This window comes from Brassica rapa, chromosome A10, assembly GCF_000309985.2.
Source record: "Brassica rapa cultivar Chiifu-401-42 chromosome A10, CAAS_Brap_v3.01, whole genome shotgun sequence".
In the NCBI taxonomy this organism is placed as follows: domain Eukaryota; kingdom Viridiplantae; phylum Streptophyta; class Magnoliopsida; order Brassicales; family Brassicaceae; genus Brassica; species Brassica rapa.
In genome coordinates, this window is record NC_024804.2 from 20,004,879 (window position 1) to 20,030,173 (window position 25,295).

Sequence of the window (25,295 nt, forward strand, 5' to 3'; positions counted from 1 at the left end):
AATCGAATACTGTTCTCTCTGCGCAATCACGTAGTGTAAATCAATATGTAAACATCTTTTCATATAGAGTGCTACCTATAGAACAAAGAGTAACAAAAAAAAAAGAATTAAGAAGAATATACTTATGAAAAACTGTGCCGGAATTTTACTTTTTCAAAACTTGGAAAAACAAAGTTTTGTAAATGTAAAAGCAGCGAGAGTCATAAACCTGCATGCATCCAATTATATTCTCTTGTTATGAACTTTTCTTCGAATTTTGTGTTACATTAGTATACAAGAAGAAAAATTAAAAAAAAAAAAGAACTTATAAATACATTCTACAGAAGCTGAAGAGCCCTAGATATCTAGTTAATCAAACACGAATCATGGCGCTTTGTATCAACAACGTGAGGTTCCTTCTTGTTATTGCTACAATGCTCGTGATTGTGATCGCTTCCGTAGCCGGAGAAGCTTTCCCGGATGATTACCAGGTGAAGCAAGATTCAGCAAAAAGAGCTACGGTTTGGGAAGATGTTTTTAAGGATGACTATGGTGATTGGAGCCCGACTCCAATAGTTCGAAGAGGAAATCCGAAACCTATTCTTCGAGATATTACACGGCCACCACCTTAATCGATGGCCTAAGGGATATATAACCAATTTCGAGATTATTGATTGCTTTGTTAACGATCAACTCTCGATTATTGTTCGGAATAGTTAATGGGATTTCTTGATACGCTGTGGTGTTTTACGTTTTAATGGCGATGTCATGCATATGGACAAATTGTATAATCAACACGAGAGAAAGATTCAATTTGTAATAGTTTGATGTTATTTACTTTTCACCTTGTTCAGAATAGTTAATCTGTAAAAAAACTTAACATAACTTTCATATGTATTATGAACATGCAATATGTTCTTTTAAAAAAAAAAATGAACATGTTTTAATATAAAGAACTGGAATATATAACAAGAAAAACTAACTTGTAGAACATATATTGATCTATTGTATGCTAAAGCAACATGCATGTTATAAACCAAAAAGTATCAGTGTGTGAGTATTTAATTAAAGCATGGAGGTTATTAAATCTATGAAATATTATGCTTTTTGTAATAAAGTGTAAGTTAAACATCACTTAATTAGTTGTTAAAAAAAAAGAATATATTGAGTATGATTCATAACATGTCGAAATAGGTTATGTTATTTTTTACTCTTCCGCGGTTGATAGTGTCGTGAATTTATCATAATGAAAGGTAGAAACAATCGGCCGATCAAAGCGGTGATCTCGGCGGAGAGATTTTGAAGTCACATCACATGGTATAGGTGTCATGAAACACATGTTTCACAGGGTCCCACATTTACGCGTTCTTGTTTATTTATTTTTATATTCGTTAGATCTCACTACGTTTATGGACCTGGTTGAGCAACAAGACCTGGTTACTTTGGTTATCATGTAAAAATGATGGCAAGGAAAAGGTCGGAATCTAGAGCCTTTAGAACTTTGGAAGATTATTTTAAAGTGACACACGGCAGACTAGAGTATACATCACAACACAATACATTTCAGTGATTATGAAATTCGTTACTAATTACTGTATCCTCTCAAGTCTCAACAAATTCATGTATACTTTTACTCAACTACGTGTTTTTTCTGTCTCACAATATCGCTTAATTGAAATATGAATAATTATGGAACGAACAACCACATTCATTGTCCAATTAATACTCTGCATCAATTATTTCTCTCTATAAGCAACATAATAACGAAGACAGACAGATATTTTGTGCATCGTGTTGTTTTTTTTCCTATTTCATTAATGTTTTTTTTTCAGTTTATTTAGTCAACGAAACCTCTTTATTCTCTGATTTATATCAACACAAATAAACTGATGTGCAATCCCTTAATTAAGTCCCAGATGTTTATAACTAAGTAATTGACAAATAAACTCTTAAAATGTTACAAAATAAATTTATTTCTATAATTAATTATTAATAAATTGTTTTATACTGAATAATTTATACGTTTTCATATAAACTAGTTATGCAATATAGTAAAAATAATTTAAGTTTCAAAAAAAAAGAAAAAAAAAAACATTTTGTACTACTATAAAAGAGTTTGACTTCGTAGCTTATGTAATTTACTCTCCGTCCGTCGCGTAAGAAAGCGAAATAATAAAATTTATCAACGACACCAGAAGAAGATGAAGACGGTGGAATAATAAAATTCAACTCTCATCAATCATCATCTCCCAAGAGTGTTCAAACACGAATGAAACCAAATATTGTTTTTTTTTTAAAAGTTATGATCCTTGACGAACAGAGAGAATCATACCAATGTCAATTGCGTAAATTCTGATCATCTAAAAAAAAACAGAGAGATTTGCGCTGAAAGAATCAATAAAGGTCGAGACTTTAGACGACGACAAGAGAGAATGTCGAACCCGATGCTGTCGGAGAAATGGGAGAGCTCAAGTAAAACCACCAGAAGAGAGCTCAAAAGGAGAGAGAGGAAGATGTGGAAGAAACCCATCAGGATTTCTAAATTGCCCAGTTTCACTTCCGATCAGGTTCCGGTCATCTTCTCCGGCTACACCGCCGAGTCTGAAGACTCCTCTTCCTCCGACATGTCTGACGATTCTATCTCTTACTCCACTAAATCATCTGAGGTTGTTGACCAGGCAAGTCAAACACCTGTTCTTGTCGGAATCAAAGAGAATCAATCGCTAAGGTGTAGTTAGAATCTAAGATCTGTAAAGTTGAATACTTTTTTATTTATTTTAGGTTGAGGAAAGTTCAAAATCTGTGAGGAGGATGAAGAGTGTTAAGGTTCTTAGGAGACAGTCAACGAGGAAAGGAGGAGGACTGATGAAGATGAGATCTATGAAGCGTGTGACTTCACATTCGAGACATACCCTGATGAAGAAGAAGAATCTTGATTTGATTTCAAGGGAGGAGTTAGGAGGGCTGTTAGAGCCTCATTACTTGAGACCAACGAGCTCCTCAGCTTCAAAGAACGTGGAGAACGTTCAGAAGAATCTCCAAGCGGCTAGGTTGAAGAGGATGACGAGTTTGAGATACAAAGGGCTGCTCAAAGCTACTTGCTCTTCGGCTATGAAAGGTTCTCCTTCTTCTAAGAAGAGTGATGATGTGTGCAATTATAGGTATTGTTCTCTGCACGGTCGGCCTCATAGCCACGGTGGGGATGATGAGAGCGGTGTTGTTCATGTTCCGTCTTTGAAGCGGTTTGTGTCGATGAGGAGGAAGTTTGTGAAGAGGCAGAAGAGCGTGAACCGGCGTTTGGTGCTTTTGAAGCGGAGTTTGAGTAGGAAGAGAGGGTCTGCTGATCAAGAATCAGAGCAGGTGGCTGATGGTGATGATAATGCAGATGGAGAGACCGGTCAAGAGGTTATTGAAGAAGAGGTTTCTAGCTGGGAGAACTGTGGAAGTGATTCAGAATCGAACAGAAGATCTACTGAGACGGTGATGGTAGATGTTGATGATAATGGGGATGGAGGAATGGATTCAGTGGAGACTCTTGCATCAGCTGGAAGAGAATGTGTTATTCAGGAAACTATACCGGAAGTTATGGATGATTCAGATGGTAGAGTTGACAAAGATATGAAGGTGAAGAGTGAAGAAACTGTGGGAGATAATGAGGAAGTTTGCAGGGATGGTTCTTCTGGTGAACTGAGAGAAGAAGATGGAAAGAAAACTGGAAATATATGGAATGGTGAAGAATCTAAACCGGAGATAATGGATGATTCAGATGGAAGAAGTGACAAATATTCTAAGGAATCTAACATGACAGGTCTTGATTATTATAATGGAGAGATTGAGGGAACTAAAAGTGTGGAAGATGATGATGATGAAGATGAAAAGAATACAGAAGATGTATGGAACGATACCGTTACTCTTGTTAAGCAAGCGTTTGATGAGATACTTGCTGAAATCACCGATGATGATGACTCGTCTGATGATGCTTTAGAGGGTGAATTGGCGAATGAATATGATGATGTTGCAGATGATTCAAGTGCTATTGAAGGGAGGGACACACATTTGACTGTAATTGTTTCTACTTCTCATATGGAAGAAGGATCTGATCATAATAAGAGAGGTGCCAAGAAGTGGAGTTTCTTGAAAAGAGTAATCCTTCTCAAGAGGTTTCTCAAGTTGCTGGATCGAAAAGAGAGGCGCAAGCGTACTGATGCTGAAGAGAATGAAACAATCATGAGGTTGAGAAGAGAGTTGGTTGGAGAGAGGAAGAATGCAGAGGAATGGATGCTTGATCATGCTCTTAGGCAAGTCATTAAGACTCTTGCTCCACCTCAGAGAAGGAAAGTGAAACATCTTGTCAAAGCTTTTGAATCTTTGATTCCTATGAATGGTAGCTCTAGAGGTCATGGTGGTCTTGGAAGCTCTGGAAGAGAAGAGAAGGAAACAGTGAACTCGCATACGATCTTGAGAGACACTGATGACACTACTGAACTACCAGAAGTTTTATCAGGAAAGGATCTTGAAGAAACAAACTTAACTAGAGAAGTAAAGGATCTTGAAGAAAAAAAGTTAACTAGAGAAGTTTCATCATCTCTTTCTCTTGGTATGAAATCTGATGAAGATGTGGAAACAATAGAAGATTCAAGTTCAAGTCATCAACCTGCTGTGGAGGAAGTATTAGATGAGTTGGCTTCAGGTTCATCTATAGAAGAAAAAGAAGAGAAGACAGGAGATTCAACTATAGAAGAAAAAGAAGAGAAGACAGGAGATTCTGAGAAGAAAACTCTTTCTACATGGAGGAACCTTATACAGAAGCACATGGTTTCAGGAGACAATGAAGAGAGAAAGCTTGATGAAGCTGAGAAAGAAGATTACAGGTGGTCCTATGGAAGTAATCAGGTGACAGGTACTGAAGATCATGGTGATGCTGCTGCTGCAACTATTAAATCGTTTCAGCAAGCATTTGAAATGATCCTCTCTGAGATCCCTGACGATGAAGAGATTGTTTCGGAATCATCTAAGGAGAAAGAAGAAGATCATGGAGAGACTAAAAGAAGAAGCTGGAACAGCGTGAGAAAGGTGATACTCTTGAAAAGATTTGTGAAAAGCTTGGAGAAAGTACATGTTTTCAATCCGAGGAAGCTGCGGAATCTACCTGTTGTTGATTCTAAACTGGAGGAGGCAGAGAAAGTATTACTAAGAAGACATCGGTCAATAATTGAGGAGGGAATAAGAACAGATGGAGAGGAATGGATGCTGGATTACGCTATGAGACAAGCGTTATCAAGATTGGCTCCTGTAGAGAGAAAGAAAGTAGAACTCCTTGTGCAGGCCTTTGATACAGTTCTTGATGGCCATGACACTCTTAAACAAACCAAGAGCACTAACAATGATGCAACTATCAAAGAAGGAACACAGACAGTAGAAGATGAGCAGAGGATCAAAAATGTCTTTTCAAGTTTTCAGGTACATCAAAAGGACTTGAAACAAGAAGAGGAGGTTGATGATACTCCCAAGAACAACGTTGAAGCTGACACAGAAGGAACACTGAGAGCAGAGAAAGACGAGCAGAAGATTGCAAATGTCTTCTCAAAGTTTCAGGTGCATCAAAAGGACTTGAAAGGAGAAGAGGAAGTTGATTCTACTCCAAGGAGATCCAGCAGTTTGCTTCCTCCTATAGGAAACGTTAAACAGCGAATCGTCGTTGAGAAAGAGAAAGATTCAAGAATGTGGAAGCTCATCTACAAACACATGGTAACAGAGAAAGAAGAAGAAACTAGTTCAGTTGATGGTGAATGTGATGACGAAACTGCTAATCTTCAGATTGATGCTAGAAGAAGCGGAACAGTTACACTTGTTAGAGAAGCACTTGAGAAGATTCTCTCTGAGATTCCAGACAACTCCTCTGATGATCAATCTATAGACAGTGCTACTGATCAAGAACTAATGGAAAGAAACTCTCAAGTAAGTGAAGAGTCTTCTACCAACTCAAAACCAAAGAAAGGATGGAACAATGTGAAGAAAGTCATTCTACTAAAGAGATTCGTCAGCGATTTAGGAAGACTCAGCCCCAAGACGCCTCGGTTCTTGCCTTGGGAGCCTGATCCTGAAACAGAAAAGATCCGTTTGAGGCATCAGGAAGTTGGAGGGAAGAGAAACTCAGAGGAGTGGATGCTTGATTATGCTCTGAGACAAGCCATATCGACGTTACCACCGTCTCAGAGAAGAAAAGTCTCTCTTCTCGCACAAGCTTTCGATACTATAAGCTTTTCTTCGACTCCAGGCTCGGCAGCAACGTCAAGGAACATCTCTCGTCAGTCCAGCCTTTCTTCTATGACGGTCCATAATGAAAACGAAGGTAACGCTGAGATCTTAAGAGGTAAACTGAGAAAACTACAAGAGGATCTCAAAGAGACTACCAAAGTCGATGGTGATTTGGATGAGAAACAAGAGTGTTCGAGCTTGTGGAGGTTGTTATGCAAACAGATGGAAGACAACGAGAGAAACCAAACATTGCCAAAAGAAGAACAAGAATCAGAGGAAGACACAAGTGTGGATGGTGAGAAGATGGAAGTTTACAAAACCGAAGCAGTGGAGCTGTTAGGAGAAGTCATAGACGGAATCTCTCTTGAAGAGAGTCAAAAGAGTGGAACTTCACAGGCCTCACAAGTGAAGATTAACAGATGGAGCAGCGTCAAAAAGGCGATGCAGCTGAGGAAATTCGTCAAAGCGTTAGAGAATGTGAGGAAGTTCAACCCAAGGGAGCCTCGGTTCTTACCGTTGGAGCCTGGAGTTGAAGCGGAAAGAGTGAACCTTAGGCATCAAGAAACTCGAAACAAGAGAAACGGGGACGAGTGGATGGTCGATAACTCGCTTCAAGAAGTTGTTTCCAAGCTAACACCAGCTCGGAGAGATAAAGTTAAGTTGTTGGTTCAAGCTTTTGAGTCACTTTCGGCTACAGGGAACTGAGGCAAACAATATGTATTGTTGTTACACACCGTTTCCAATTCATTAAGGTAAAACAAAGTCTCATAACACTATAATCTTTACTTGTTTTTTCTACATTTTTTGATAATTTCTATATAAATTTACAGCTACGGACCATGAAGAACAAGATGGACAAGACTAAAGACTTATTAATGGTCCTTGCAATGATCTCTACTCTCATTTTTGTTCTTGCAATGACAATTCATTATGTTGACATTACATGTAATGTGTGTGTACAAAAGGTATTATACTGTTATTATTCAAAGGAGTTGAATTACAAAGTTCTCCAAAAAAAATTATGATTACGGGTAATTTTTGATGTGATGAATAATTGTTTCTATATATATGAAGTAAGCACTAACCTTGGTGATGATTGAGTTTGGAAGATAGGTTTAGCTAGCTTTGTACTTGTATTATTGAAATAGTTAGGGACATGTTTGGTGGTGATGCTAATTTTGGTGAAGATCGAATTTGGAAAATAGGTTTAGTTGGCTTGTACTTTTATTATTAAGATACCTAGGGAGTTTGCTTTTGTAAACAAAAAAATATAATTCAAAACGACTTTTCACTATAATTTTTTAATAACCTTTAAAAAAAAATTTGAAAAGAGATTTTATATTACTTTGTTGATGATGAAAACTTGTGTTCTTTCAAACTCAATTCATTATGTTGACAATACATGTAATGTGTGTAGAAAAAGGTAATTATACTGTTATTATTCAAGGGGTTGAAGTACAAAGTTCTCCAAATTTTTTATATATATTTACAGTATCCAAATAAATATAAATATACAGTGTTATAAACAAATTTATAAATTCACATTCAGTCAACCAGCAACCACGTATTATTTTGCGGCAATTTTGTCTCCAGAATCGTCTCTGCTTATCTTGGACCAAGTACTTTTTGCCATATATCTTTCAAGATTAACATTAGTTCAATGTCAAAAAAATGATCTTTCCAAAGGCTAATTTGACAGATGTATCCCCACAACATCCGTATTATTTTTGCAGCTTCAGTATACAAACAGCTACATAAGCAATTACCCTTAATTAATCAGGCTTATGTATCATTTATTGGTTTATGATTATGAATATTTTTTGATGTGATTAAATGATGCATTCATAACTAAAATTTATTGTTTTTAATGGAGTATTATATACTCTATGAAAAATTGGGAAATCAATCTATTAAAATCTATTTTTTTTTTTAAATTACCGATTTATATTCGTTTTATCCTTTTTTCTTTAATATGGAAAATAATTCACCGTCTACATTTTTACGCGTTATGGTCGTTTTGGGTTAAGAAGGTAAAATCTAAAGAGCTATAAATAGGGATCTTCAGTAACACTTGAGTTGAATCTACACTAAACAAGTGCATTAGAAAAATCACACATGTCTCTCTCTACCTCCGTTGTTGTTGCACGTGTATTGTCCTCTTCCACCGCCGTGAAACGCAAACGCGAAGACGAGATCCCTCGAGATAAACCCATGCCTATGGCTATGCATAAAGAAAACGACGAGCAACCGCCTCCTCCATCTTGGGAGGTTCTAAACGCTATTAGTCATTACATGGACCCTGAGACTCTCGCCGTCGCCTCTTGCGTCTCGACCACGTGGCTAAAGTGTTTCTCCTCGGAGAATCTATGGAAGTCCATCATGACCGCGCGGTCCTCACAACGCTCTTGTCCATACGAGATTGCCTTGGAACACACGGAAGGGGGCATCATCTCGTACAAACGCCTCGTCTCCGCCGTTGAAAGAGACGCGAAACGTAGACGCAAAGGTCAGCTCGAGGAAGCCGTCAAGATATCACTCTCTGATCTCAGCTTCATCATCCACGTGTCAACTAAAACAAAGAAAGCGTCGGTTTACAAAAAGGGTAAAGATCTCGTGTTTGATCCTAACGACAAGTTTCAGATTGAAGTCGACGTAAGCAAGGCTGGTATCACTGCAGGGGAGGATGAGGTAAGAGTGACGTGGCAGATTATGTACAAGGAGAAGTTCTTCACGGTGGCAGATACTGTAAGATCGTTGGACACGAAGTATGGGTGGTTCGTTGATAAGCTGGAGTATAAAGATAACCGTAAGCTGGTAGGCGACGTTAAGACGAGTTTTAAGGAGGATGTTCTTGAGAAGATTGGATTTGCGATAGTAGATTCGGATGGTTGGGGATCTCTGTTAGTTGACGGGTTTTTGAGGTATCTTCAACGGTTTTTGTTGGAATAATAATAGTCTCGGTGGAGTAGATCAGTACAAGTCTCAAGTAGATGGTTTAGCAAAGTTATTTTAATGTTGTTGTAGTTCCCTCTTTGCTATGTACTCTATAACCAGTGAAGTTCAATAAGCTATACACTTGCCTCTTGCTTGAAAGAAAACTATATAATATAAAACAAATAAGTTAGTATTCATTAATCTCGATTTGCTATGGTGTGAGAAAGTCCCGACTCCATAATTAAGAGTTACTGTTTCTAGTAACAATGGTGACTGCCGTTGCTGAAAGTGATCTAATCCATTCGTTTATCCAAAGCAAAAACTTTAAGAATATTACAGTTCCAAGAAATATATGTCCTGACACACACACACACACACACAGAGATAGAATATAGTACTATCCTAATTTGTTTTGTAAGAATACGTCATCAAAACTAGACGCTGTGGGAAGGACACATGTACTATAACAGCTACGGAGACGCCACATCACACGGCGTGTCTTCTTATCCAACAAAAAAGAGTTTTTATTTCATCTTTTCCCAAAAATAAAGAAGGAAGAACAGAACCAAGAGAGAATATTATTTGCTCTTCTTCTGTGTATTGTTTTACAGGGTAAGTGATCTTGACACTCTCATGCCCAGCTTGTTTTTGTTTTATGATTTATGAATTTCTTCAGAATTATAAATCTCCTGTTGCAATCTTGATTTCTTAGATTAGGGTTTATTAGTAGATTTGGTTTTTCTTCTTCTGCTCCTATTATTCCTTTCTATGTGTTGTCATACGTGAACTTCCTAAACCCTTGCTTGAATCCTCGTGACAGTTTCCAGATTTTTAGACAGTCGAACCACATGAATCAAATTGACTCGGATGTCTCTAATGGTACGAAACCCCATCTACTTCTTTTACTCATTTCTTTGTGAAGTGTTTGATGTAATACCTAGCGGAAGGAATAAAAAGACTTGTTATGATTTATGATAAAAAATATTCTTACATGTTAGTGTCTGATCGCTCTTAACTGTCTGGCTTAAGATTACTTGACGTTGCATTCTTGTTACATTACTCTGTATACTTGCCTTGTAACAAGTCCCTAGTTAGCTTGTGTGTCAGGCTATTCATTAAGTTATGATTTATGGCGTACCCTCTGATTATACATTAACACATCATATATTTGTTTGTAAACTACTAACAAATTACTAGTTCATGCATGTTCCGGACTAATCAGTTATGTTGGGATATTTAGAGGTAGAAACAGGAAAATAAAAAGACAGACTAATCATTCCGAGATAGGTGCAGGTAAAGGAAAAGAGCCGAGGGTAATATCTCCGGGAGGATCCAAGACCGAAGAGAGGCAAAGTCAGAGTGTTACTAATCAGATTGACATGTGTCAAGATGGTAAAGAGCAACCTCATGGAGAAGTGAACATGGAAGCTTCCATATCAGCAGAAGATGTGATAAGAGCTGGAGGGTTTGGTGCTAAAGACGACATTGGAAGCTTCCTTCCCGTGGCAAGTGATTCGACTGACTTTGAGGAATCACTCCGCTCTGCACGTGACTACGAAGAAGCTCAACCGGAAGTTCAAAGACCTGGTCTTGGCTGGCCTAAAGAGTAAAATATTTGCCTCATAGGCTTCAGTGCTTTGCTGGTTTAGTTCTTGTTCGGTTGATTGTTATGTGTGATGATGGCAAAGTTGGACTGTTTCAAAGTATAGAACTCACTGGTCGTTGCTCTGCTTTTGCCAAAACGTTTTCAAGGATCTTTTTACATTGTTGTTCTGATTAGGGTCAAATACACTTTTGTCGTAAATAAAAATCTCGGCCACAAATTATATGTTACAAATTGGACGAACTATGGAAACCACTTTATTTATATATGAAGTGGTCAATATTGTTTATAATAATTATAGATCATAATGTGACAATAACATTGAGACCATTATCTGCTGATGAGTGGGAAGAACTAAACACCAATGAACGAGAGAAAGAAAATGGAATCATATTCAATAAGTGGCTCAAGTTGAGAACACTTCACAAATTGCTTCTTTAGGTCATATGTCAATCCAAATGTCTCGTGTTTCCAACTTCTGTGAACAAAACCTTGCATTTCTTTATATATATGAATTTAATGCTTTTATAAAAAAATATTAAAATATTATTTGATCCATTTCAAAGTGGCTAATCATAGCCTAGCACTCAGCTACTTGGATATTATTTGATGGCCATCGTATTGGTAGCTACTGTATACTATTAATTTTTTCTGTCGCATTTGCTAATTTGGAAGCTGGTAACGTGTTCAAGTTGGTGAAAGTGGAAGACTTAAAAAAATTAAATCTTTACTTATCAGTTATCATAGATAGATAATCTCAATAAAACTGATCAAAGAAATCAAACAACCGATTTGACCACCCATTTAAAAGCATAAAGATTCGTTAAGATGAATGACAAAAAACACACTAAGCTATTAGTGTATTGGTTAACTTCAAAATGATATAAAATATTGGGATTATACAGACACAAAAATAAAAAACAATAAGAGTACTTTTCAAGAAAGTAACCAATTCTAATATTCTAAGATTGAACTTTCTAATTACTCAATAAGATAATAGATTCATGAATATTTCTGGAAAATATATATCTTTGACGCATGCATGCACTATTTATCATGCGTCATCTGTGACGTGTTATCCAGGAACTTGTAGTAATTTCTTCAAAGTTTATCTACAATCTTTTTGAAAACGTTAAAATAACTCTCAAAAGGCTTTTAGAATATGAATTTTAGAACAACGATGACTTGAATGTTGCTTACAAATTTTTCACGTGTGATTAGCAGCATTGACGCGTAACGGCGTAAATATTTTCGTTCATGATACTTTTAGAAAAGCTGTATTGTTAATGAATCAAGAAAGACAAAGGAACCTAATTTTCCGTTAAATAATATTTTGATGTTAAAAAAAAGAATAAAATAACATCCCAACTTGTCTCTTGAGGTCACCAATATCGAATATTATACCCCTATTTATATCTACACATCATAGACTTTCACTCTCTTATCACAAAACAGAGAAGCTAATGCTTTCTATATGAGGAAAGAGAGAAACAAAGGAACAGTCTTCATTGTTATGTTCTTAGCTCTAATGGTGGACGACATCTTTCACACGATTCGCCCAAGTAAGTTCTCATATATACGCCTGTCAGAATTTTTTTTTTTTCCTGTACTATATTTTGGGGTTAAGATTCTTGGTAGTTTGGAGTTTCTTCTGATCCAATAGTGTTTCAGGTACAATTTCCTCAAGCTACCCTGAAGTATACCAGAGAAATTATTTGGAGGAATATTCAGGAGACTCTCTGTTTCTCTCCAAAGGTTCGAGAAGATGACAAACAACGAAGGCATAGGAGTATAAATTTCCTAATTTATCCCGATCATCACCCTCCAAGCGTTTTGTGTAATATACTAGAACTGAAAACCATAAACATGTTGTAGATTCTGAACTCCCATCATTAAAACATCCAGAAAATTTTAGTATATAGTTAACTATAACATGCATCATTTAGAGTGACACACTCTCTCAAAAACGTTTAGAACAAACCATCAACACGAATAATCCTTAACTTCTACACATACGCTCACTATATAGTTAATAAACCGAAAACTATGTTGATTCACTCCTCGCAAAAAATATTTATCAACAGAGACTCTCTGATTGATTCAGAAGGTTTCAGTCCACCCCCAACCATTGGAATGCTGCTGAAACCCACCTCTGCTTCTCCCTCTCCCATTTCTCCATCGACAATCATCCACCTGCTCTCCTTCACGTGGCACTGCTCCTCTCTTTCTCCACTCTCTTCCCTGATGATGATGATCATTACCGTTCCAGTTCCCAACCTTCTTGTAGTTGAAGCTGCTTCTGTTCTTATACTCCCAAGTTTCTCTTCTGAAGCTGTTATTGTTCTCGTCCTCATGACCCCAACCTACAGGTTCCTCCTTTCTCCCCCAAGAATCCTGATTCCATCCATCACAACCCTGATCATCCCAACCGACATTCTTCTCTTTAACCCCCTCAGCGTCTCCCCATCCTGTTCCCCAACCTTGTCCACTATACTGTCCAGACGAAAACAAAGCATCAAGAATCACCACACGCTCTTCTCCTTCTCCTTCTCCCTCTCTCGTTCTCGGGTCTGGACCACCACGTTCAAGGTCAAGAACCAGCTCATTGTCAACTTGAGCGTCCCAGTCAACATCGTCAATGTAGACATCAGGATCAGGCAAAGGCAAGTCGCAAGAAACTCCATTTATCTCTGCCCAGTAATGAGACTTAGCCTTGTTGAACGCGTCTTCACCAGCTGAATCGTCCCATTGGACCACCCTCTCGTACAGATGCATAAACCGCTTCGCTTCTAGGACTTTGGACCATGGAACTGAACCAACCTTAGCGCAGAAGTCCTTCTCCCACGCAGGAACAGACTGTTTGCTGTTAGCTGCAAGAAAACATACAAGAAACAGAGAGTTAACAACAACTCTGTTCTCAAATCATTCTTTAAAAAAAAATAGTCTTTTTTTTTAAAAGCTAATCAAAGTTTGACCATTTTAACTGTTGATAAACTACTGTTTATACATTGTATGAATCTTGTTCACACAAAGGACCAAACTTTATAAACCTAACAGAGATGAAGTCAATTATGGTGTGAGATTCTCTAATTTCACTCAAAATTGATTAACAAACACAAACCCTAATCAAGACAACAGTACAACCCTAATCGAGAAAATCTGAAGAGATTAATCACTAATCCGCGAAATTAAAGATGACTTAAAGGTGAGAAAGCACAGAGAAAGAGAGAAAACAGAGCAGAGCAGAGCATACCAAGAGGCGGCTTTGGCGATTGAGTCATCGTCGTCCCTCGTTGTTGATGATGATGATTATTATAATTGTTATTATTGTTGTTGTTGTTTCTGGGCTTTTGTCTTCTCCAATTGCTCATTATGACCCGACAAAGATCGAATTTTTTTCAGAAGAATGAACGAACACACAAACAAAGAAGAGAGAAAGGTGTGATTTTTTTTTGTTCTGTTCTGAGTTTTTCACCGAAGAGGAAACAGAGAGATTGTATAAGAAGAGAGGAGAGGGTCGAGTGATCTCAATATGAAAGAAGATCAAAATCTTCAGACTTATCAAAGCAATTTCCTTTCTTGTTTTTTTTTTTTTGAATTTTCAGGTGATTTATTCTTTTTTCTTTAATGTTTATGAGATTTCCTTTTCGTCGGAATAATAAAAGACTTTCCTTTTCTGAAACGGGATCTTCATTCTTTTTTCTTCATTCTAGTTGCTTCTATTTATAAAAAAATTTATTAATAACGAAATACTTGTATATAATAATTATATACTGTCTTGTATAAAGGCTCCTGGCCTTAAATTAACTAAATTCCAATTAACATGAGTGTGTATATGTAATGCCACAGTTATCTCTTTTCTTGTTGAGATTGAGCAAATTAATTTGTGTCTAATTGTTTATAATTTGATAATTTCCTTTTTTTTGGTCAACTTAATTTGATAATTTAAAACCTTGGAAAAGACTAAATTAAATCTTAGAAAAAGGAAACAGATTATAAAAAAAGTTGTTGGGTGGATCGGATGTTAGAGTCGGTTTGACCATTAAGTAAATGCAAATACAGGTAGAATTATAGTTTACAAAAAAAAAATATAGGTAGAATTTGAATAAGCTACCTAAGAGTCTTTTTTTCCCTCTGATTTTTATATTTTTTTATATCTCATTCGATCCTTTGTTTTACTTCAATTTAATGAAATTTATCTTCTTTTTTATTGGACAAATTATTTGATAACAGAAAAGGAAAACTAAAAGAAAAGGAAACTCTAACAAAATCATACTCAAAAAGGAAATAAGTACCTCTTTTACTCTATAGTCTCCTATAAATACAGCACACATCAACACCAAAACTCTCATCCTTCTCAAACAATGCCGACAGCAACAACCAAAGCATTATCGCTTCTTGTTCTTCTCTTCTTCGTGTCCCTCGTCCACGCAACAGACCCATGTCTGATCAACTCCATCTACCAATTCGGAGACTCCATAGCCGACACCGGGAACCTAATCCGCAACGGTCCTATCGGAGCCAAATCCCACGCCGCTAGCTTCCCATACGGTCAAACATACTTCCAACAAGCCACCGGTCGTTGCTCAAACGGTCAGCTTATGATAGATTACTTGGCACGCAGGCTTCAACTCCCTCTCCTAAACCCTTACCTCAACGTAAACACCACGCAACCGTCTTCCTTCAGTAACGGAGTTAACTTCGCCGTCGCCGGAAGCACAGCCTTAAACAGCTCTTTCTTCACCTCAAGGAACCTCCACGTACCGGCGACGAACACACCTCTCTCCACTCAGCTCTCTTGGTTCAAGTCTCATCTACGTTCCACGTGTCACAACCCATCCTGTTTGAAGCAGTCTCTCGTCATGATGGGTGAGATAGGAGGAAACGACTACAACTACGGTTTCTTCCAAGGCAAGTCAACGGAAGAGATCAGAAGCTACATACCTCACGTGGTCGGAGCCATCGCAGCCGCGGCTAGAGAAGTGATCAGAGCCGGTGCGGTTAACGTGGTCGTACCGGGAAACTTCCCCGTCGGATGTTTCCCGATTTACTTGACGTCTTTCCCCGTGAACGATCCAAAAGCTTACGACGATAAAGGATGCTTGATTCGTCTTAACGAGTTCGCCATGGACCACAACAACCAACTCCAAGAAGCTATAAGTTCTTTGCAAAAGGAGTTTCCCGGTGTGGTTATCGTCTACGGAGATTACTACAACGCGTTTCAGTATGTTCTGAGCGGTTCTGTGGGATTCGACAAGAGTGTAGCTTTGAAGTCGTGTTGTGGGATCGGTGGAGGTTACAACTACGATGGAAAGAGACAGTGTGGAGCTGTGGGAGTGCCGGTTTGTCAGAATCCAGACAAGTTTATAAGCTGGGACGGAGTGCACTTGACTCAGAAGGCGTATAGGTTCATGTCTAAGTTCTTGAACTACAAGATTCTTCCGCAGATCAAGTGTGGTGGAGCTTAACCAAGCAAGAGTGTTTCCTTCTAGTTTGATAGTTTGTATTTTCCTTTCAGTTGATTAATTAATGCGATGATAACATGTAATTTTTTTTTTCAATGTGTATAAAGTATAAACTACTTGCAAATTAATGTTACTGTAAATACAGTAAAAATTCTATAAATTAACAAACACGCTAAATTATTAAATTTCTTCGGTTTCGAATTGAGCCAATTCAAAATATGACACAAATCAATAAAATAATAAAATAATAATCTTTAAAAAATATATGTAAATATATAGTTTCACTAAAACTATCAATCAAAAATATATATAAGTACAACAAAACATTATATTATCTGTTTTATAATTACAATGAAATTCATCTCTATTTTTTCGTAACACTTCAAAATATTTTGATAATATTTAGTTAATTATATCTAAATCTAAATTTAAATTCTATGACACATATTTCGTACCAAATCCTATAACAAAAACGATATAAAAATAGAATTTTTCAAATTTAATTAATATATATACAATATACTATACAAAATATATTCTAAAATAGAAAAATATTTTTTTTTGTAAATTAATATAATTTCATAAACTAAATATTGTTAATTTATAGAGTTTTTACTGTATAAACATAGCTAACCTAACCGGGATGTTAAAAAAACAAAGCTACGTAACCTAACCGAATGGGTCACTCACTGCACAATTTGGGTTTAGTATTTATTCTCTTCTCTCCAAAATGAGCTAAACCGAAACGGAATCAAGCCTCACTAAATCCCGGTTAAAGCGAAAGCTGAATCCGGTTCAAACAGCGCGTTTGTTTGGGTTTTGGATCCGGATTCGGATCCGGGTCTGGATGCGAGTCCAGGTCCTTTTATACATGTTGACATCATGTCACTGCAAAGGTAGTTGTTGCGTCTTACAAAGCTCTCTTCTCCGCACTACGTCTTCCTCAGGTCTCTCTCTCTCTCTCTCTCACACTCTTCGTAATCCTTTGTTAATAATATTCAAATCCTAACTTCGGCATTAGGCTTTTCGACGATCTCACTCTGGGTAAACGAAAAAAAAAATAGATTCTTTTGTGTAAAGTTGCATGCCGATTGTTAGATTCTCTTTCGCGATTCGTAGATTCTTAGTGGGTGATTGAAGAAATTAGGGTTTTGTTTGTTCTTGTTATCTCTAGCGTTTGTGAAATTGATTTAGGGTTTTCTCTGCACCTTATGAATCTCTAATGTTCCTTTTTTTATTTTGATCTTTTTGTTTATTGTTTGATCGCTTTGGTTTGGTTTGGTTTGGTTTGGTTCTCTTTACTAATTATCAAAGAAACAGTTTTTTTTTGTTCTGCAATGTCTTGTTCTGTCAGGGCGAAAACAAGATTGGGGATGGAGTCTAATCTAAGCGTTCACGAGGTTCTCAACACGTTCGACACTCTCTCTGAGATCCTCCTCTTGCTACCACCTGAGGAGACATACAAGCTGATCCTCGTCTCTAAGCGGTGGCTCCAGATCATCTCCAGCCCTTTCTTCCGCCACGCCTACCTCGCCAAGTGGAAACCGAACTTCCACCTCATCGGCTTCTTCATCTCCAACACCTCCTACGTCGGCAAGAAGCACGTGGAGCGTGTCCGCCGCCCTCGCTCCGAGTCCTCCATGCCCTTGCTCTCCACCAGCAGTTTGGGCGACGAGGTGGAGACCTCTGGTGCTTTGAAGAAGCTCGGTTACTACATTGACTCTTCGAACGGTGTGCTTCTCTGCGGGAGGCATCCGAAAGCTTACTACTTGTGGGATCCGGTTACGAGGAAGCAGCATAAGATCCCGCGGCATAGGGTTCATTTCGAGGAGGTTTGTATGTCTTTGATCACTGAGGATTGTCCTGTTGAGGGGTTTAGCTACAAGGTGGTGCGTGGGGAGTGTGTTTCTTATGCGGCGCAGAGTAGTAAGGTGAGAGTGGAGATTTATTCTTCTAAGACCACCACGTGGAGCTACTCTGAGCTGGCTTGCAATGAGGCGGTGTCTCTCACTCCCTGGACTGCAGGGAGAGTGATTAAAGGTGTGGTTTATTGGTATGCTACGGGAGGTAAAGTTGCTATCTACGACACAGAAGATGAGGAGAAAAGGATCGATGTGATAAAGCTTCCGAAGACGTTTAACTACGATGAGCAGGTTCTGGGAGAATCCTCTGATGGGTGTTTGCAGTACGGATGGAGTAATAAGTCTGTGATGGAGATTTGGGAGCTGGAGAAGGTTGGCGAGGTTCTTGAGTGGAGCATTCAGTTTAAGGTGAATTTCAAGGCCATGTGGAGGTTGAACCCGGTGGAGTCTGCGAGGTTCAGCACTAGGACTAAAGAGACGCAGCTGCTTGCGTTCTTTAACCAGAACTCTGACTCGGTTTTCATCAGATGCGACTCGCACATCTACGTGTTTGACGTTAAGACTCAGAGGGTTCAAGAGGTTCAGTACCAAGGACGAGGGTCTTCGTTCGTTTGGGATTACTGCAAAGTCTTGCCTTACTTTCAGCTATCGTGGCCTTGTTGTTCTTCTTCTCTCTTGGAAGAAGGAAACATCTGAAGATCGACACTGTGATGTCTCTTTCCGCAGTAGGTAGCTTTATGATAATAATAATCAGTTAGTGTGTAGGCCTCTAATATCATTTTGGTGTTATGGCCAGTGGATTATATGGGATTTAATGTTTTTTGTTTGACCATTGATGAACCTCTGATGGGCTATTGAACTACTGTTTAGCTATTGAAAGATTGTGCTTTTTGTAATGATGATCAAGTTTTTGCGTTTGCGTTTTTCATTGATTTGGTTTGTGGAAAGATTCCGATCTATTATGAATTACATATAAAACAAGTTTAATCTAACAAATCCTAAATCAGTTTGAACTTTGAATGTACAGTCGATATCACTTGTACATTGGCTCTTTCAAGTGTTTGGTTGATTGAAATGATTATAATCACCCATCTAGAATGTCCCACATCATCTTATAAACTCTAGCAACTTTATCCAATTAGTTAATGTACTAATTTTGCCAAGCAACTAGATTGTGAGGGTATTCATAATTAATAAAATTTTCAGTTGTTTTGGTGAATAATCAAGTTTCAAATTCAGAATATATATAATACCAAAATAGTTTATATCATTTAGCACTGACTGAAATATATTTTTACATTAAAATAATATTCTTTTATTAACCAATAAAAGAGTAAATTGGTTAATAAAAGAGTATTCTCATGATATTTTTGGTTGTACAATTTACTTTTTTAGAATTTCTTATTAGTTGGCTATCCTCGATTTTATTTTCTAAAGATATCAATCTTTACTTTTATGAATTGAACAAAGTTTTCGAAAGGAATGAAGATTGGAGCTTTGCATGATTGTTAGCACAATTTAAGAATAAATGTTTTGACAAAGGTTGTATCTGAAACGTTAATAACTTCTTGGTAAAATTCACATCCAGCGAAAAGATTGAAAACTACAAATGGAATGAAGCTTTGGTTGCTTTGTTAAATCAGACGTTTTTGACTCACCCGAAGTCCAAATCGATGGCCGTTCCGGCGAAGAAGCAACATGGAAGGAGATGGTTCTCTTCTGTGCAACACGTAATTCCCGGTTTGGACCAGCTGTTGACACATGCTTAGCTTCCATTTGTAACATATTAGGCCATTGGGCTTTATAATATAAAGTTGACAAAAAAAACAATTGGTTTAATTCAAAGAACCAACTAAAATTAATGAACCAGCAAAAAAACAGTGAACCGATGCGGACTGAATCGAGGTTTGTGACCCCCTATAAAAATCTGAAGATCACGCATGGGAGCTTCAGTTCCAAAATCTGCAGCACAAGTCCATGATGATGCGGTTGCTAACCAGCATAAAGTCGGAGATGTACTTCCACCATTTCACTACAAGCTTCCCAAAGATGGAAAAACTGGAATGTATTTTTTCTAGGACTTCAACACAGCACCCCTACACCCAAAATGTGATGTAGTCAACCTTGCAAAAAATCTGAAATCTGCTCTTCAAAATTGCAATCAAGAGTGCACTAAATTTGTACCGGCGGCTAGAGAGACTTACGGTGCTTCACCGCAGAGCAGTTTAGTAAGCTGACTTCTCAGAGATTCAAATAGCGCCATCTCGTCAGTATAAGCCTCAGCAAGTGTGAGACTAATGGCTGTGAAGCTAAGTATGTTTTGTTTATAGTATTACTCTTTGTTTTGTAGGATCATTGTTCTTACAGATTTCTTTTTTTCTCAGGTACTGAAAAGAGTGATCAACCTAAAGCAATGATACCAATGTCCATATACATCTACGCAGCTTTGCATGAGCTGAAGCACAAGCAGAAGTCTCACATATATGTCATTTCAGAAGATCTCGATCTTGCATCAACAATTGCATGATTGGTGGACAGAGATCACACAGTGTGTTGCAGTGCCCCAATGTTCGGACTACATACTTTGCGAGCTCAGCATTGAAGCTTGGTATTGGTATAAAATGCAAGAAGGAAAAAAAACAATTGAGAAGTTAAAAAGAATATGTAGTTAGCTCTTTATCATGTTAAAGACATTTATTGGATATTTGTGGTAGCATCGATTTTTCAAAAGAAATCACACCTTTAACCACTCTCCCTGTGATGTCTTTATTGGATATTTGTGGTAGTAATTGATATTCATGTTAAAGACATTTCTTGGCCTTGTTGTTGTTCTTCTTTTTCTCTGTTGGAAGAATGAAACATTTGAAGATCGAAACTGTGATGTCTCTTTCCGCAGTAAGTAGCGTATGTTAATAATCAGTTAGTGTGTAGGCCTCTCTAATATCATTTTGGTGTTATGGCCATTGGATTATATGGGATTTTATGTTTTTTGTTTGACCATTGAACTACTGTTTAGCTATTGAAAGATCGTGCCTTTTGTAATGCCAACCAAGTTTTTGCGTTTGCGTTTTTCATTGACTTGGTTTGTGGAAAGATTCTGATCGATTATGAATTACATATAGAACAAGTTTAATCTAACAAATCCTAAATCAGTTTGAACTTCGAATTTATAGTCAACATCATGTGTACATTGGCTCTTAAGTTTCTGATTGATTCAAATGATTTCGGTCACTAAGTAGAGAGAGATAATATCATAAGCTGTGTTGATGGGTCACTAAATGATGATGACTAGGTAAGGTTGTGGAGAATGTCCACATTCTTTGAAATGGAATTACAAAAGCGTGCTTCTAATTTTGAAAGAATAAAGATAATATTTATAAATGCCATGTTGTGATCTAAGAAACAGATCATGCAATCTTAGGTACAGATAATCCTTTATGATCTCATTATTGGTTCATTGATTTTTAATTTTTTTCTTTTTTTTTGCTTGCAACCTTTTTCTTTCTTTAATTTGGAAAAAAATTAAGCTTCGCTTTGATGATGATGAGTCTTTCCTCCTGATTCTTTTTAGGAACGACCATCTTCCGAAATATTTTTTTGAAAGATATTTATTTGTATAGTATAGGTAAACTTCAAGTGAAAATACATTATGAAATTATATGACCATATTAATAAATACTAACATAGGATTAAACACAACATGATTTTTGTAAGTTTATAAGACATATTGCTTGAGATGATGATTTAACTGATTGATGACAATTTATCTGAACTGTAAGAACTTTTTTTAAGAGTTTATATGATATATTTACCTGATATGATAATTTATCTGAACTATATGAACTTTGTAGCTATTTTTTCTCATTAAATTGAATGCAAATAAATATTAATGGATTTTATTAATAAGGTGTTAAAAAGTGGTGGGACTGTATAACAACTCAAAAGGATTCTTAAACTCAAATGCATTATTTTTTTTATTTTTTTTGCATCAACATTATTTAAAAGCTAGTTGAACCTAGAGCTCACTCTATCTTCATATCACATATGAATCACATCACATGGCTCATCATTGTTTCAATGACGTGATAACTAAAGTTGTAATGATCTACTCAACAACGAGTTTTAGTCTTTATGGACCACCATCAGCTTTAATTATTTTTTCATCCGGTAACTAGATTTGTGATAAATTGAGCTAATTATTATGGAATTTTGTAAAGTAATAGATGAAATTCATTCCCACATGTTTTCTAAAGTAATAGATGTTCATACACTATAGATTATAAAAGAAGAAATGTTTCTTTAAGATATAACCTTAGCAGAAAAATTGAAGTTCAATTATCTGTTCTAGAATATTTTTCTCATAACTAAAACTGTCATTATTATTTTTCTTATAATGTCATTTTAGTAGATATAAACATTCATTTTGAAAAATAAACATCCTTTTCGAATTTTTCAAAAATTACCTCCAAGTACAAAGAAATTAAACCCAATAAAATAGTTCCTGATTTAAAGAAAAAACCTTCAAAGCTCAATATATTTATTTTGCTTTCTATCAATGATTAAACTGTACTATCACTCATTGTTGTCATTATTTTTCTTTTCTCTTGAAGCAAGAATATTTCACGAGATCCATTTTATATATGTTTCATGGCGATATCATAACAATAATTACATTAAAATATGATATGACCCAACTTTACATCTTTACATAATTTCTCAAGTTTTTGTAAGTATAGCTACGTTGACAAGCCACATGTTCTTTTATCACAAGCTAAAAGTGGCAATAGAGAAAGAATTCATGAAATGAATAGTTTATTTTGTAATGAAGGTGGACCAATTTCAAGTGATTGGTTATGAAGCCAAAAGAAAAAAAAGGAGAGTTTGAACAAGTCAGTAATCATAGATAGTGAAAGTGACAGTTGGAAAAGGAGACAAGAGAGGATCCTATATTTAGACATCAATTAGAACTCATCTCTTCACAATTGTCTGAATCTCCACATCATCACTTCTTTCCTCTCTTCTACAAAATTCGATTCAACAGATTGTGTTCACAGGTAAAAGGGAGATTATGTCTTTGTGTTTCTCTGCCACATCCTATTAGACAATGCATTGTTACATCATCGTTTACTGTGCTTATGTGAACCATATTTAGGTTTTGTTCTTGTAAAGAGTCTAATGATATTGAAACATATAATAAAATGAAACAATATATGGACACTCATTGTGATTCTCTTGGTGATCTGTTTCCAGGGAAGTTCATTGTAATGGCAAAGAGAAGGTCATGGTTTGGTTGGATAAAAAGATTATTCATCTGCGAGGCCAAAGCAAAATCAGAGAAGGTTTTGTTCCTATTCTCTTGTGATACCATTAGTTGTCTTATCCATGCTTCTGAATCTAAAATGGTTCTTTGTTGTTAAAAGCCAAGGAGATTGAGATGGGTGTTTAGAAGACTAAAGCTGAGACATCAGATTGCAACTCCGGCACAAGAGACAAGGACTTTGAACAAAGCAACAGAGGATCAGAGAAAGCACGCCATGAACGTAGCCATCGCCACGGCAGCAGCAGCCGAGGCGGCGGTTGCAGCCGCCAAGGCAGCTGCTGAGGTTGTCAGGATGGCGGAAAACGCCTTCACGTCACAACATTTTGTCAAGAAGAGTAGTGATCCTAATTTGGCAGCTATCAAGATTCAGAGTGCCTTCAGAGCTTATCTGGTTAGACACTCTACTTTGAGATTTTCAACATGACTCAGTCTGTTTTTTTTTAATATCGTCCCAACGGCCACTCGAACGGGGACCTTTAACACAATGACCATGATCCTTTCCAGTTGAGTTAATGACCTCGGGTCTCTTACAGTGTTTGATTTTATGTATTGGTTACAACAGGCGAGGAAAGCGTTGCGGGCACTGAAGGCACTTGTAAGGCTTCAAGCCATTGTCCGTGGCCGCGCTGTTAGAAGAAAGGTTTCTTCTAACAAAGCTTCAACATCAAGCCTCATCCAGAGGAAACACTTGTCTAAGAACAAAACTGAGATCAAAGAAGAACTTAAGATACCAAAACGTTCAATGTGTAACGGTCAGAATAGTTGGGACAGTAGCGCACTCACCAAGGAAGACATCAAAGCCATATGGTTAAGGAAGCAAGAAGGTGCGGTCAAGCGTGAGCGTATGTTAAAGTACTCCCGGTCTCATCGAGTAAGCTCTCACTCTCTTGATATAACCGGTTAGTTTCGGTTTGGAGTCTTATCTATAGTTTTATTTGCAGGAGAGAAGGAGTCCTCACATGCTTCTGGAGTCATTGTACACAAAGGACATGGGGATGAGAAGCTGTCGGCTTGAACATTGGGGTGAATCCAAGTCTGAAATGGTTGTTGTCCCTACAAAAGTAAAGCTTAGAAGTTTGCAGAGACAAGACTCCGGTGACGGACAAGACTCTCCGTTCTCTTTTCCAAGGAGATCATTCAGCCGTCTTGAGCAGAGTCTATTGGAGGACGAGAGCTGGTTCCAAAGTGGGTTCCAGCCTTACATGAGCGTGACAGAGTCTGCAAAGGAGAAGTTTAGATCGCTGAGCACACCGAGGCAACGTGCAGCGGTCATGGAGTCTTGGTTAGATGAGAATAAGAAGGATGGAGATAAAGTATCTCTCTGGTCTTCCTTTGTCAGTGAAGAAAATAGTAAGATGAGCAGCTCTAAGAAGTCGTCTCTTGCCACAAACAAACATTTGTTGTTGAAATATTGAACATTCATGATACTTTCTCTTTTTCTTTTCTTTTGATGGGTCTCACATCTCATGCTCTTTATAGATTTATATTCTTTTGGGTTTGGGTCTGTGCTTATGTTCATTTATGTTCTTGAGGATTTGGAAGCATGTTGTTTTATCAGTGTGATTCTTTTGTTTAATTTTTGATTAAGAAATGAGACATGTTTTTGGCCAGCAGATCTTTCTTTAGGCAAAGGTTGAGCAAGAAATTGCAACATGCTTCTTTTTACAACTTACAAGTTGTAAATCTCTTAAATAATTCTTATAACTAGAAAATCCGATTCTTATTTGATAGTTTACTAATATTGTCTAGCATCATCATAATATATGTAATCATTACAAACACAATTGGTCTACCTACTTGGTTCAAGACCAAGACAAAACTAAAATCAGTAACTTTGATCTAAAAGAGAAAGAACAGAACAAGATGCAAAGAGA

General features: G+C 37.1%; 8 protein-coding genes across 18 annotated transcripts; 7 read left to right on the forward strand and 1 right to left on the reverse strand.

The window, feature by feature from the left end:
• Positions 1-27: 27 nt before the first annotated feature.
• On the forward strand, positions 28-1,034 carry LOC108870218. The gene has a single exon (XM_018655550.2). The coding sequence runs from the start codon at positions 366-368 to the stop codon at positions 609-611; it is 246 nt and encodes an 81-aa protein (XP_018511066.1). The 5' UTR covers positions 28-365; the 3' UTR covers positions 612-1,034.
• A 122-nt stretch (positions 1,035-1,156) lies between these two features.
• On the forward strand, positions 1,157-7,284 carry LOC103847337 (calmodulin binding protein PICBP). Of its 4 annotated transcripts, none has more exons than XM_033281536.1 (4): positions 1,157-2,657; positions 2,761-4,488; positions 4,525-6,989; positions 7,068-7,284. In XM_033281536.1, the coding sequence occupies exons 1-3, from the start codon at positions 2,412-2,414 to the stop codon at positions 6,940-6,942; spliced, it is 4,392 nt and encodes a 1,463-aa protein (XP_033137427.1). In that variant the 5' UTR covers positions 1,157-2,411; the 3' UTR covers positions 6,943-6,989; positions 7,068-7,284. The 4 variants fall into 4 exon arrangements, with proteins under 4 accessions (XP_033137427.1, XP_033137429.1, XP_009122645.1 ...); XM_033281538.1 differs by having other exon boundaries at positions 1,158-2,657; positions 2,761-4,511; positions 4,575-6,989; XM_033281537.1 differs by having other exon boundaries at positions 1,160-2,657; positions 2,761-3,646; positions 3,710-6,989.
• Positions 7,285-7,547: 263 nt separating this feature from the next.
• LOC103847338 (probable F-box protein At5g04010) lies at positions 7,548-9,368 on the forward strand. Its single transcript, XM_009124398.3, has one exon. It carries the CDS (start codon positions 8,353-8,355, stop codon positions 9,184-9,186), a length of 834 nt encoding a protein of 277 aa, XP_009122646.1. The 5' UTR covers positions 7,548-8,352; the 3' UTR covers positions 9,187-9,368.
• A 208-nt stretch (positions 9,369-9,576) lies between these two features.
• LOC103847340 lies at positions 9,577-12,691 on the forward strand. Of its 2 annotated transcripts, none has more exons than XM_009124399.3 (4): positions 9,577-9,783; positions 9,992-10,050; positions 10,459-12,336; positions 12,446-12,691. In XM_009124399.3, the coding sequence occupies exons 2-3, from the start codon at positions 10,020-10,022 to the stop codon at positions 10,779-10,781; spliced, it is 354 nt and encodes a 117-aa protein (XP_009122647.1). In that variant the 5' UTR covers positions 9,577-9,783; positions 9,992-10,019; the 3' UTR covers positions 10,782-12,336; positions 12,446-12,691. The 2 variants fall into 2 exon arrangements, with proteins under 2 accessions (XP_009122647.1, XP_009122648.1); XM_009124400.3 differs by having other exon boundaries at positions 9,581-9,783; positions 10,465-12,336.
• Positions 12,692-12,707: 16 nt separating this feature from the next.
• Positions 12,708-14,450, reverse strand: LOC103847342. The gene is made up of 2 exons (XM_009124401.3): positions 14,028-14,450; positions 12,708-13,644 (listed from the first exon to the last, which is right to left on the reverse strand). The coding sequence occupies exons 1-2, from the start codon at positions 14,143-14,145 to the stop codon at positions 12,875-12,877; spliced, it is 888 nt and encodes a 295-aa protein (XP_009122649.1). The 5' UTR covers positions 14,146-14,450; the 3' UTR covers positions 12,708-12,874.
• Positions 14,451-14,979: 529 nt separating this feature from the next.
• Positions 14,980-16,741, forward strand: LOC103847343 (GDSL esterase/lipase At5g03980). Its single transcript, XM_033281547.1, is given in 3 exon segments — positions 14,980-15,294; positions 15,399-15,455; positions 15,457-16,741. Coding segments are annotated over 3 exon segments (999 nt in total). The 5' UTR covers positions 14,980-15,138; the 3' UTR covers positions 16,243-16,741.
• Positions 16,742-16,985: 244 nt separating this feature from the next.
• Positions 16,986-19,033, forward strand: LOC103847344 (F-box protein At5g03970). Of its 5 annotated transcripts, XM_018655730.2 has the most exons (3): positions 16,986-17,186; positions 17,560-18,791; positions 18,825-19,029. In XM_018655730.2, exons 1-3 carry the CDS (start codon positions 17,087-17,089, stop codon positions 18,828-18,830), a joined length of 1,338 nt encoding a protein of 445 aa, XP_018511246.2. In that variant the 5' UTR covers positions 16,986-17,086; the 3' UTR covers positions 18,831-19,029. The 5 variants fall into 5 exon arrangements, with proteins under 5 accessions (XP_018511246.2, XP_009122654.1, XP_033137433.1 ...); XM_009124406.3 differs by having other exon boundaries at positions 17,144-17,186; positions 17,594-19,029; XM_033281542.1 differs by having other exon boundaries at positions 17,166-17,188; positions 17,560-19,033.
• Positions 19,034-19,274: 241 nt separating this feature from the next.
• Positions 19,275-25,031, forward strand: LOC103847345 (protein IQ-DOMAIN 14). Of its 3 annotated transcripts, none has more exons than XM_033281544.1 (5): positions 19,275-23,253; positions 23,352-23,440; positions 23,522-23,812; positions 23,984-24,292; positions 24,363-25,031. In XM_033281544.1, the coding sequence occupies exons 2-5, from the start codon at positions 23,366-23,368 to the stop codon at positions 24,834-24,836; spliced, it is 1,149 nt and encodes a 382-aa protein (XP_033137435.1). In that variant the 5' UTR covers positions 19,275-23,253; positions 23,352-23,365; the 3' UTR covers positions 24,837-25,031. The 3 variants fall into 3 exon arrangements, with proteins under 3 accessions (XP_033137435.1, XP_009122656.1, XP_033137434.1); XM_009124408.2 differs by having other exon boundaries at positions 19,275-23,155; XM_033281543.1 differs by having other exon boundaries at positions 19,275-23,440.
• Positions 25,032-25,295: the final 264 nt, after the last annotated feature.